The sequence below is a fragment of the Taeniopygia guttata genome, chromosome 2 (genome assembly GCF_048771995.1).
Source record: "Taeniopygia guttata chromosome 2, bTaeGut7.mat, whole genome shotgun sequence".
NCBI lineage: Eukaryota > Metazoa > Chordata > Aves > Passeriformes > Estrildidae > Taeniopygia > Taeniopygia guttata.
Window position 1 is genome coordinate 2,503,968 of NC_133026.1, and position 12,223 is coordinate 2,516,190.

General features: G+C 51.1%; 1 protein-coding gene across 3 annotated transcripts in view; it reads left to right on the forward strand.

The window, feature by feature from the left end:
* Positions 1 to 12,059, forward strand: part of GJC2 (gap junction protein gamma 2) — a 46,704-nt gene extending 34,645 nt beyond the window's left edge. For 2 of the 3 annotated variants that reach the window (XM_032746584.3, XM_030264133.4), the window contains one exon: positions 5,528 to 12,059. In XM_032746584.3, coding sequence (XP_032602475.2) covers positions 5,548 to 6,795 — 1,248 coding nt within the window. In that variant the 5' untranslated portion in view covers positions 5,528 to 5,547 and the 3' untranslated portion in view covers positions 6,796 to 12,059. Of the gene's footprint in view, positions 1 to 621; positions 925 to 5,527 lie in introns of those variants that run through there. The other variant, XM_030264134.4, reaches the window with a different exon arrangement.
* Positions 12,060 to 12,223: the final 164 nt, after the last annotated feature.

A 12,223-nucleotide genomic window follows, 5' to 3' on the forward strand; every position in this document is an offset into this window, starting at 1 on the left:
TTTGTCAGTACCAGGGCTAAAAGTTCCTAATAAACCATTCCTGATAAACCCCCTTTAATCCCTCATTTTCTGCCCTCGGAGATCTGACCCTTGGCTGGACTTTCTGCCCTGACTCTCCATTTCCACCAGCAGACACCCTGAGCCCTGGTGCTGCTGCAATGGCAATGCCAAAGCTCCTCATGGATGGAGCAGCTGATCCTGACACCATCAGGGTGGAGGTTTTTTCCTTGAAAACCACTTGCCTCAAGCTTCTTGTGCATCCCCATCCCAGCTATTCCCTCCTGCCGCTGCAATGAAGCCAGAAAAACCCTCTGTCGGTGCTCAAAACCCCTTTCCCATCCTTCAGCTCCTCTCTGCTACCTCCACCAGCTTGGAGAGAGGGGAACCACCTCCTTCAGGAACAGCTTTTCCTGGGAGTGCAGCAAAGCAGGAGTTTCAGGGCAGTTTTTCCCACTAACAAGCTTTCCCTATTTTTTTTTTTTCAATTATTTTTTCACCCCCAACGGCCAAGGAGCTTTTGCCAGAATGTGTTTTCCACATGTTCCCTGTTAGTCATGCTCTCAGCCTTTACAAATCTCTTCCCAGCGCCACAAGCCGATGCTATTAATTTACTCCCGCCCGACACAAAGGGCTCGGCAGCAAAAAATTCCAGGCAGCGTTCCTAAAACCAGACCCGGCGGCTTGTTTGGATTTAAAAACCAATGCTTCCCTTCTCCTGGCGTGTCTGTGGAGCACCTTCCCATCTTCTCCCGAGGGGCAGGAGGGTCGGGGACCGGCAAAGGCGGGGTCTGAGCGCTTTAAATTCCGCGCTGGAGCCCGGCAGGACCGAGCTGCTGCGGCTTTATCCAGGGCAAAACGGAGGCATCGGAGGCACTGGAATGTCGGTGGAACAGGGAAAGCCACCGAGGGAAGCATCATGTCTCTGTAAGTTGATTTTTTTCCACCCCCATCGTTGTTTTCCCCGAGAAGCGTGCAGAATGGAAGGGCATCCAGTTAGCGTTGATTTCTATTTTGTTTTCATTCTTTGGCGTGTTTTAGACTCGGTTTTTAAAGTTTTCCCAGTTCCTACAGCTGTGCCTGCGACTGTGTGGAGGGGTCAGTGCGTTTTGGGAAGTCACTGTGGTGAGAATGTGGAGCCAACATCTCATTCGGATTACTTTAGGGGTTGTTTTGATTACTTTAGGAGTTGGTGGTGCTTTGAGCAATCCAATCCCTCCTTTGTAGCTGTTTTGAAGTGCAGCTCGTAGCCTGTGTGTGTTTTATTCACCTCTGGAGGTGGCATGGGATGAGGGATGACTGAGTGGATGGATTTCTAAGTCACCGGGACGGGGACTCCTTTCTCAGGGAGATGATTCAGCTGCATGAATCTGCACCTCACCTGATCCCTCTACCTGCTGCAGACCCACCCAGATGTTTTTGGTTTTTTTTTTACCCAGACTGTATAACTTTCACACTGCACCGAGGAATTGGGTCTGTAGCAGGTGGAAAGTTGCAAAAATCTGTGTTCTGTGCTTTGATGGTTGGGATTGTGAGGAGAGGAGACACAGCCTTTTCCTAGTCACAGTCTTGCATTGTGAACAAGTCTTTCCTTGGAAGTTTGTTTTACTTATAATTGATTCCAAAACATCATGATGCACAAAACCCCCACCCAAGCAATTTAGAGCATTGAAATCCCACAGTTTGGTCTTTGTAGAAGTTTAATCTGCACCTCACCTGATCCCTCTACCTGCTGCAGATCCACCCAGATGTTTTTGGGTTTTTTTTTACCCAGACTGTATAACTTTCACACTGCACCGAGGAATTGGGTCTGTAGCAGGTGGAAAGTTGCAAAAATCTGTGTTCTGTGCTTTGATGGGATTTGAGGAGAGGAGACACAGCCTTTTCCTAGTCACAGTCTTGCATTGTGAACAAATCTTTCCTTGGAAGTTTGTTTTACTTATAATTGATTCCAAAACATCATGATGCACAAAACCCCCACCCAAGCAATTAAAAGCATTGAAATCCCACAGTTTGGTCTTTGTAGAAGTTTAACCAAACTGGTTTGTAGGGAGGGGTTTTTACCTAATTTCCTTCAGTTCCTGCTCTCGGGTACAATGCCAGGAGGGCAGGTGGACACACAGGGGTGCAGCACCAAGGTGTGACCCCACGCATCGGGGTCCCAGGGGCGCAGGAACAGCTCAGGGTTCCTGCAGATGTTCCTGCAGATCCAGATGTGCACAGAGGGCTCAACAGCAGCGGCAGGGGCAGGACTCACAGCTCAGGGTGGTGGCTGGCAGCCAGGGGTGGTCTTCTCAAAGCAACAACCTGTCACTTTTCTTTTCTGTTATTTTACAATTTCTTTCCTTTTTCTTGGCTTGGGAGATCTGGGAGCACTTCATTGGGCTCTCCTTTCTAAAATGTGTCTCCTAGAGGAGACAGGGGGTGCTTTGCTAACATCCCTGATAAATACCAGTTCAAAACTTGAATATTTACTCCAAAAGCTGTAAAAACCTTGGTCAGACCCTCCCTGCCCCAGTACACAGCTCCTGGGAGGTGCACTGGAGCTTTGGGAATTGTGTCCATGAATAACACTTGCAAAATGGTGAATTATCCTCGGTGTAGGCTTCAGAAACCCTTTAGGGCAGCACTGAAATTGGGATAAACTGCTATACAGGACATTCAAAGTGCATTTTTAAGAACAATTTGGGACTTGCAGCTAATTTGGGGTGCAGATGGGAGCTGGTGGGGGGTTGGACACCTGCATGGGGCCAGCCAAGGTGGGGCTGCATCCAAGCCTGCCTCACGCAGACCCGGATGCTCCACAGACAGATGCACCATGCCCCACACCCAGCAGGGTCTTCCCTTCCCAGCCCCCGGCAGTGGAGCTTGGCCCAGTGCCTGGATTAATTCTGCAAATCATTTAACACCTCAATTTGCCCATATCTGAATGTGAACACCACAGAGGAAGAGTTAAGTACCCCTTAGGGTGTACCCACTGTCAGGAAGCAAAAAAAGGCACTCAAAGAGGGAACGTCCCCATCTCACCCCTGAATAAACCAAATTTCCTCAATAAATAAAGAATATCTCAGTGGGCATCACTTTCCATCTCCTGCAGTGGCTGAATTGTTCCACCTGCACAGTTGTACTGACCAAGGCATCACTTTTGGGCCAGGAGAGGGGGATTCTGGTCCCAGCAGCTTTGGGGGTTGAGGGCAGAGAGGAGAATTTCCCCACCTCTCCTTCTGGTTTATGACCCAGCTGTTTCTCCCCTCCCTGCCTCAGTTTCCCCCGCCCCAGGACAAGAATAGCACCATCTGCAGAGCGCTCCCACAGGCTCGGCCCGGCGTGTGAAGACTTGGGGGTTTGTGTTCACAGGGGATTTGTTTGATCTGGAAATAGCAGGGTTAGAAAATTCCATCTGCCTGCTCTCGAGAGCCCTGGATGGGGCGAGCGCCACGGCGAGCGCTGAGCAAACCAGGGCTGAGCAAACCAGGGCTGAGCAAACCAGGGCTGAGCAAACCAGCGCTGAGCAAACCAGGGCTGAGCAAACCAGCTCTGAGCAAACCAGCTCTGCTTGGCTCCTGGCCTGGGAAGCAGCGGGAGCAGAATCACATTCCAGAAGGGCTGGATGTGGAGAACAGAGCGGGGCACGTTTCCCTTCCTGCTCCTCTGTGGGGCCGTGCTCGTGGCCGCTCCCACCACGGAAACCCCACAGCAAAATTTTGTGTCTCCAGTGGTGCAAAGCCAGGTTAGGGCCAGGCTTTTGTCTCATGGCATCACCAAGCCATGTTGGATGAGCCCTGGAGCAACCTGGTCTAGTGGAAGGTGTCCCTGCCCATGGAACAAGATGATCTTTAAGGTCCTTTCCAACCCCAAAAATTATAGGATTAGGAGATTTTATGATCATTTTCCGCCTTGGATCTTCACCCCCACTCAGCCATGCTCACCCAGCATGGAGAGTTATGGTTGATGCCCACACTTCTTGCACATAGGAAAACAGCTTCTCTTCTCTTCTCTTCTCTTCTCTTCTCTTCTCTTCTCTTCTCTTCTCTTCTCTTCTCTTCTCTTCTCTTCTCTTCTCTTCTCTTCTCTTCTCTTCTCTTCTCTTCTCTTCTCTTCTCTTCTCTTCTCTTCTCTTCTCTTCTCTTCTCTCCTCTCCTCTCCTCTCCTCTCCTCTCCTCTCCTCTCCTCTCCTCTCCTCTCCTCTCCTCTCCTCTCCTCTCCTCTCCTCTCCTCTCCTCTCCTCTCCTCTCCTCTCCTCTCCTCTCCTCTCCTCTCCTCTCCTCTCCTCTCCTCTCCTCTCCTCTCCTCTCCTCTCCTCTCCTCTCCTCTCCTCTCCTCTCCTCTCCTCTCCTCTCCTCTCCTCTCCTCTCCTCTCCTCTCCTCTCCTCTCCTCTCCTCTCCTCTCCTCTCCTCTCCTCTCCTCTCCTCTCCTCTCCTCTCCTCTCCTCTCCTCTCCTCTCCTCTCCTCTCCTCTCCTCTCCTCTCCTCTCCTCTCCTCTCCTCTCCTCTCCTCTCCTCTCCTCTCCTCTCCTCTCCTCTCCTCTCCTCTCCTCTCCTCTCCTCTCCTCTCCCTCCTCTCCTCTCCCTCCTCTCCTCTCCCTCCTCTCCTCTCCTCTCCTCTCCTCTCCTCTCCTCTCCTCTCCTCTCCTCTCCTCTCCTCTCCTCTCCTCTCCTCTCCTCTCCTCTCATGTTTGTTTTTTTGGGTGCAGGTTCTTTCCCTATTGCTCTCATCTCTCAGTATCTGGGCCAGTCAAACAGTGAAATTGCCTCTTTGTCTTTAGTGCTGCCTCAGGTCACCCGAGGAACTCGGGCTGAGGCCCCACTGCAAGTTAAGCTAAACACAAAATGCTTATTACAAATTCTTCCTCCCCAGCTGTCCAGGTCTCCTAAGAAATCCATGATTTTCTCTTGAAAGCTTCTCAAGGTTTATTTTTGAAACAGTCTGTATTTGATTAAAGTTTTGTTTTGTTTTGCTTTGTTTCAAGAGGAACTTAAAAGGGCCATCAGCCTGTAAACATAAATATTCCCATTCTTTCACTGATTCTTTGCATTTTTCTGGGTTTGCTAATGAAAGATGTTTCAGCAGGGCAAGTCTCTGAGATGTGGGAGCATCCTTCACTGCTCCAACCCTGACCACTCTTTAAGAGGAGAAATTTTCCCTAATATCCAACCTAAACCTCCCCTGGTGCTAATTGAGGTCGTTCCTCCTGTCCCTGTTCCCTGGAGCAGAGCCTGACCCCCCCAGCTGTCCCCTCCTGGCAGGAGCTGTGCAGAGCCACAAGGTCCCCCCTGATCCCCCTTTTCTCCAGGCTGAGCCCCTCTCCAGCTCCCTCAGCCTCTCCTGGTGCTCCAGACCCTTCCCTGGCTCCGTTCCCATCTCTGGACCTGCTCCAGCCTCTTGATGAGAGCCCAGAACTGACAAAAGGATTCGAGGTGTGGCCTCACCATGCCCAGCACACAGGACAGTCACTGCTCTGGTCCTCCTGCTGGCACGAGGTGTGACCTCACTCACAGCGCTGGTTTTTATTTCCCCCTCTCCCTGCAGGTTATAACTGAGTAGCCCTTATGACCAACATGAGCTGGAGCTTCCTCACCCGCCTGCTAGAAGAGATTCACAATCACTCCACCTTCGTGGGGAAGGTCTGGCTCACCGTGCTCATCGTCTTCCGCATCGTCCTGACGGCGGTGGGGGGCGAGTCCATCTACTCCGATGAGCAGAGCAAGTTCACCTGCAACACCAAGCAGCCGGGCTGCGACAACGTCTGCTACGATGCCTTCGCGCCGCTGTCGCACGTCCGCTTCTGGGTCTTCCAGATCATCGTCATCTCCACGCCCTCCGTCATGTACCTGGGCTACGCCATCCACAGGATCGCCCGCTCGGCCGAGGAGGAGAAGAAGTTCAAGGGGTTCAAGAAGAAGAAGCAGTTTGCCCTGAACTGGCAGGCCGTGCGCAACATGGAGGACGCCATGGAGGCCGACGAGGAGGAGCCCATGATCTCCGACGACGCGGCCGAGCACGAGAAGACCAAGGCCAAGCCCAAGTGCAAGGAGCAGCAGAAGCACGACGGGAGGAGGCGCATCCAGCAGGAGGGACTGATGAAAATCTACGTCTTCCAGCTCCTCACCCGGGCTTCCTTCGAGGTTTGCTTTTTGATAGGGCAGTATTTGCTCTACGGTTTCGAGGTGGAAGCTTATTATGTCTGCAACAGGGTCCCTTGTCCCCACACCGTGGACTGCTTTGTGTCCCGGCCCACGGAGAAGACCATCTTCCTCCTGGTGATGTACGTGGTGAGCTGCCTGTGCCTGCTGCTGAACATGTGCGAGATGTTCCACCTGGGATTCGGCACCATCCGCGACGCCATCCGCAACCGGAAAATCAACAGCTTCCGGCAGCCCCCCTACAACTACGCCTACCCCAAAAACATCTCCTGCCCTCCCGAGTACAACCTGGTCGTCAAATCCGAGAAGTCCACCAAGATCCCCAACAGCCTGATGGCCCACGAGCAGAACTTGGCCAACGTGGCTCAGGAGCAGCAGTGCACCAGCCCCGACGAGAACCTGCCGGCGGATCTGTCCACGCTGCACAAGCACCTGCGGGTGGCCCAGGAGCAGCTGGACATCGCCTTCCAGAGCTACAGCAGCACCCAGGCCAACACACAGCCCTCCCGGACCAGCAGCCCCGCCTCGGGGGGCACCGTGGTGGAGCAGAACAGGGCCAACACGGCCCAGGAGAAACAAGGTGCTAAACCCAAGGCCTCCCTGGAGAAAGGCAGCTCCAGCAGCAAAGATGGGAAGACGTCTGTGTGGATATAGCTCTGCCAGGAAGGCGAGAGGGCGGCGTGAGCGGGGTTTTTATTTCGGTTTGTTTCTGGTTTTCGGTGTTGTCTCGCGTTTGTTTCGCAGGGCACGGTTTTTGTGTGGAAGTCAAGAGAGTAACAGGAGTTTCGAACCGATTTAGTGCTGTCTTCCACTGTGCTAACAAGAGACATTTTTTCCCTGTTTCTGAGGTGTTCTCCAGCTGGGAATCTCCCAGCAAAGCCCCCAGACCTCCCAGCCCCTGGGTCAGTGCCGGAGCCCCCAGCAGAGACTGGACAATGAGCTGTGCTGGGAAGAGGAGCTACTGGCGGCTCAGGAGGGCAGAGAGGCTGACAGGGATCAGCACCCTCCTGCATGGCAAGGCTCGAGTGCTGCAGGCCAGGCAGTGTTTAATTACTAAACACCCTTAATCAAGTTAATTTCTGATCCTTTGGTGAGAAAACTGCTGACATATTGCAGGGACCTTGGTGGCAGGCTCACAGCTGATGGCCTGCCTGGGCTGGCAGATGCCAATGAAGGCCTCCTTGGATGCTGTGAGCCAGAGCTGCCACCCAAATCAGGTCTGGGGCAGGAACACAGCGACTGCCTCACACAGGGAGACCTGAAACCTGTTTCATCTTTTCTTCCTCTGCATCAAAGCAAAAAGCAAATCTGTTCCAAACCCTCCGGAGCAGGAGTGAGCAGTGACATTGCATCCTACTGGTGCCTGTGTAGCACTTGCTACAGATGTGATGGGATTTATTGCAGTTACAGAGTTTTAAACAAACTGCTGCTTCACATCATCAGAAAGTGCCTTTATGCAACCAGGAAAACAAAAGTGTAAAGGGTTGAGGCTCCTTTACTTGCTGAATTTTAGAAGATTGGTGTTGGCAAATTTGTTTTTCTGATTAATTGAGGAAAAGCGCTGTTGACAAATTTGTTTTTCTGATTAATCAAACCCTTATAAATAGTGGCAGGTGGCAGATCTATGCATAGTCTCTGGTGTGTGTGTGTGTCCACGTGTGTGTGAACGTAGATGTAGAGAGCTAGGTGTAAATGTAATATCAACCCTCTGCTCCTTCTACAGCCTTCCACCTCCCCTGAGAAAACCCAGCTGCTCCGGGGCTGGGGCTGATCTCATCCTGGGGCTTTTAACCTCCAGCCCCACCTGGGGAACTGGGAGGGTTCCCACACTTGCTGGGGGGGCTTTGCAGAAGGTCTGGCTTCAGTGGGGACAGGACCAGGATAACAGCAGGAAGTTTTTCCTGAGTTTATGAGGAATCTTTTTTTTACCTGGGCTTGACATTAGGGTGGTTTTTGTGCACTTACAGTATTTTGGGTGTGTATTAAAATCAAGCTGCTGAGTTCCAAAGCTCATACTCTTCCTTGTCAGAGGGTGGTTTTCATCAACCCAGGTAGGCAGAGTCTTCAAGATCAAACCAATTGCAAAAGAAGTAATTTCTCCCTGAGCACTGCACTGTCCCTGTGCCAAGCTGTTCCCCTGGGCTGTGCCAGGATTTCTTATCCATGGGATATTCCTGACTTCTCGCTGGACATCACTCCCATGTCCTTGAGATCAGTCCCTAACAGCCCTGAGGATGCCTGTTCCCCAAGTGTCCAGCCCTTTGGCCATTTTTGGGAACAGGCAGAGAATTTGGATATGCCCTTCATCTCCTGGGAACTTAGGCCAAGCTGTGTGATGCATTAGAGAGCAGTCCTGGAAGTAAAAAACAAAAATAAAAAAGTAGAATTAAAGGGAAAGCAGAGAAACATCCTATGAGGTATCCAGCAGCAAATATTCAGCTTTGTGGCTTTGTGTAGCTGTCTGGGGAACGCTTCCAGGCCTGCTCCTGGTGCTGCTGAAGGCATTGGTAAAATGCCTGGAATGCTGTTTGCTCTTGCAGCTTGAGACCTTTCCCTCACAAAGGGGGAACTGCATCCAGGAGGATCAGCACAGCAGCAGCCAGCAGTGCCATCCATCCATCCATCATCCATCATCTATCATCCATCCATCCTCCATCCATCCATCATCCATCATCCATCCATCCATCCATCATTCATCCATCATCCATCCATCCATCCATCATCCATCTATCCATCCATCATCCATCCATCCATCCATCATCCATCCATCCATCCATCATCCATCCATCCATCCATCATCCATCATCCATCCATCCATCCATCCATCCATCCGTCATCCATCCATCCATCCATCCACCCACCATCACCCATCCATCATCCATCATCCATCCATCCATCCATCCATCATCCATCCACCCATCCACCCATCTATCCATCTATCCACCCATCTATCCATCCATCATCCATCCATCATCCATCATCCATCCATCCATCCATCCATCATCCATCCATCCATCCATCATCCATCCATCATCCATCCATCCATCAATCCATCCATCCATCATCCATCCATCCATCCATCCATCCATCCATCCATCCATCCATCCGTCATCCATCCATCCATCATCCATCCATCATCCATCCATCCATCCATCCATCCATCCATCCATCCATCCGTCATCCATCCATCCATCCATCATCCATCCATCCATCCATCCATCCATCCATCCATCCATCCATCCATCCATCATCCACCCATCCATCATCCATCCATCAATCATCCATCCATCATCCATCCCCTTCTGCTGGTAGTTTTGTAGGAAAGGCTCAGAAGGGTCACACCACGGTGGTGGGGAGACAAACATATCCAACTTCTCTGTTTGTCCTTCTCCCTTGTGTGGGAATGTGCTCCCTGCTGGCTGGGGATGTGCTGGGCACGGCAGGAGAGGCTGGGTGCTGAAACCTGGAAAACAAAAACCTGTTTTCAGGCTGCTGGGGAGGAGAGAAAGGTGATCCTGGGTGCAAATTTGTTCCCTGGTTGCTGCAGCTGCTACATCAGTAGGACTTCTCCTTTATTCCCAGCCCTGTGTCCCATGGGAAACTGTGTGTATTTAAAGTCGTGATCCCAAGGGGGGGATGGAAACTCTGAGGATAACTGGCTGGATGCTGCCTGGGTTCTTCTGATTCCTTTTCCATGAGCAACAAACCCCGAGCCCCAGATAAACTTGTGCTTCCCACAGGATGCTGGAAGGCACCGCCCCGTGCAGGAGTTGGGATTTTGGGTTTCTTCTGCCCCTAGCAGCGACACCTCCCTCAGCACCACTCATGGCCTGAGCACTTCCTGGTGACTCAGATCTGCCCCTCAGCTCCTGCTGACCTGCAGATCCCCGCTGGGAGTCACCACACCAGCAACAGGAATGTGACTCCCTTGCTCTTGCTCCAGGAAAAAATCTTGGCTAATGCCTCGCCGTGGGAACAGCACATTTTAAGCTAAAACCCCCCAAACCTGGTCACAGAGACCTGATGGACTCCTTAAACCCAGTCCATACAGCAGGGCTGCCCCAGCAGTGCCCACAGGAGAAGATTCCAGCTTCAGAGCACCAGGGTGGGAAAAAGACCGTGGATCTTCTTGTCAACTTGCCACCATCAAATGACTCCCTAAAGGGTGACATGAACCCCCGCTCTGCAACCCCACGGAGACGTGGGGAAGTCTCATGCCTTTAACCTCTGCATATTTTGGCTCTTTGGAGACTGTTTTCACCCTCAAATCTGCTTTAAGCTGAACACCTCCAGTCCCACCAACCTTTCTGCAAGGGCTGCTTTTCTAGCGTGGTTTTCTCTGGGGTCTTTGGACCAACAGGAGCCACCTCACGTCTTCCCAGCAGTGTGGCAGTGCTGCTCCTCCTGTCACCTTCCCTCCCTTCTCCTCTTCCTGCACTCTGCTCCCCCCAAAACCCCACTGCTCCCCTCTCCAGATGTGTGGTTGTACAGTCAGAATCTTTCTGCCGTCCTTCAAAGCCCCTTTTTATTGTCACACAGTGAGCCAGGGGGGCTCTGAGTGACCCCTGGGTCCTGCAGAAGGTTTGGAGCCTGTCCCCAGCTGGTGTCACCCTCACATCTCATACGCCCACGCTGTTTTCTGCAGGGAGAGTCAATAACTGCAATATTGATGGGTACCAGAGCCAGGGCAGACTCTTGGGGGATCAATAACCCCCTCGTCAGTCAGGGACATGGGGTGATGGGGTGACCACTCCCAGCCCTGCTCACCCCTCAGGCCTGGAGTACTTCCCTGCATAGCATCCCTTCCCAGTGGGAACTGGTGCTGCTTTCCCACGATTTCCAAGAGTTTTGACAGGGAATCGAGCACAGGGGTGTATTCCCAGCTGGTGTCAGGGGTGCCTGGGAGGGATGCAAAGTTGCCTGTGAGGTCCCAGCCAGCCTGGAGGACACTGCTGATCCTCTGAGCCTGGGGAGGAGGGATCCCAGTTCTCCCAGATCCCATCTGGGCTACACACAGCCCTAGGAACAGAAAAGATTATTACTATTAATATGATTATTGCTATATATACTGATTTGCTCTTTCCCCCCTTCCTCCTCCACTCTGTGACCTATAAACCCTTTAGGATGTTGGGTTTCTCCACCGAGTCACTGCCACAAAGGTGACCAAATGCAATGATGACTCTGCAGGAATGACTCTTTTCCAGGCAGGAGCAACAGTCCCTTCTTTTATCCTGTCAGTGGGGACAGGAAAAGGATAGAGCAGCAAAATATTCACAGCCACAAGCAAAATCCCCACCACAATTGTTCCTAACTCAAGCAGCAGCTCCAGGAAATTTATTTAGAGGGCGGAGCATCAGCCTCGGAAGAAATGCCAATGGTGTAATTAATGCTTTGCTTTTATTTTTGTCTTTTCTCCAGGTAGCAGTTTTGTCCACACATAAGACAGGTTTAGCTTTGTGGCTGAACTAATCATAAACGTTGACTCTCTCGTTAAACTTGGTCAGATAAAGTGCCCACACTTATATTTCTCTTCTTACCATTCAGGGCCTGGAATGTCCCACAAAAGCCAGATTACCTTCATGCTTGCATTGCATTCCACTGGGAAATACTTGAACTAAACTCAAGGCCATAACCAGTTTGTGCTGTTACAAAGTGTCTGGGATTGGTGGGGTTTTTTTTGGTTGGTTTTTTTTTTTTTGGCTGTTATTTTTTTTTAATGTACTAACTGTATTTGTACTAGAAATTTTTTGGAGTATGAGGTTGATTCTGTAAGTATTTTCCAGTGTAAATGTTACATCTGGGCTGTAGTTAGAATATGAAACACTGGTCAAAAGTGAAAGGGACATCAGTCCAACTCAATGTGGCTATTCTACACCATTACTAATAATACAGAATAAAACTTACATTTTGTTACAGTACGTAAAGCGTGTGGTGCTTGCTTGAGAAGGGCTCTGAGCGATGGGAAGAAATCCTTCTCCATCTATGATTTGCTGGTTTAGCCATGCAGGAGCTCTGTTTTCCCTGATATGGCTACAAATCATCACAAAATAGTTTTGCCTTAAGGAACATTTGACCTTGGCGT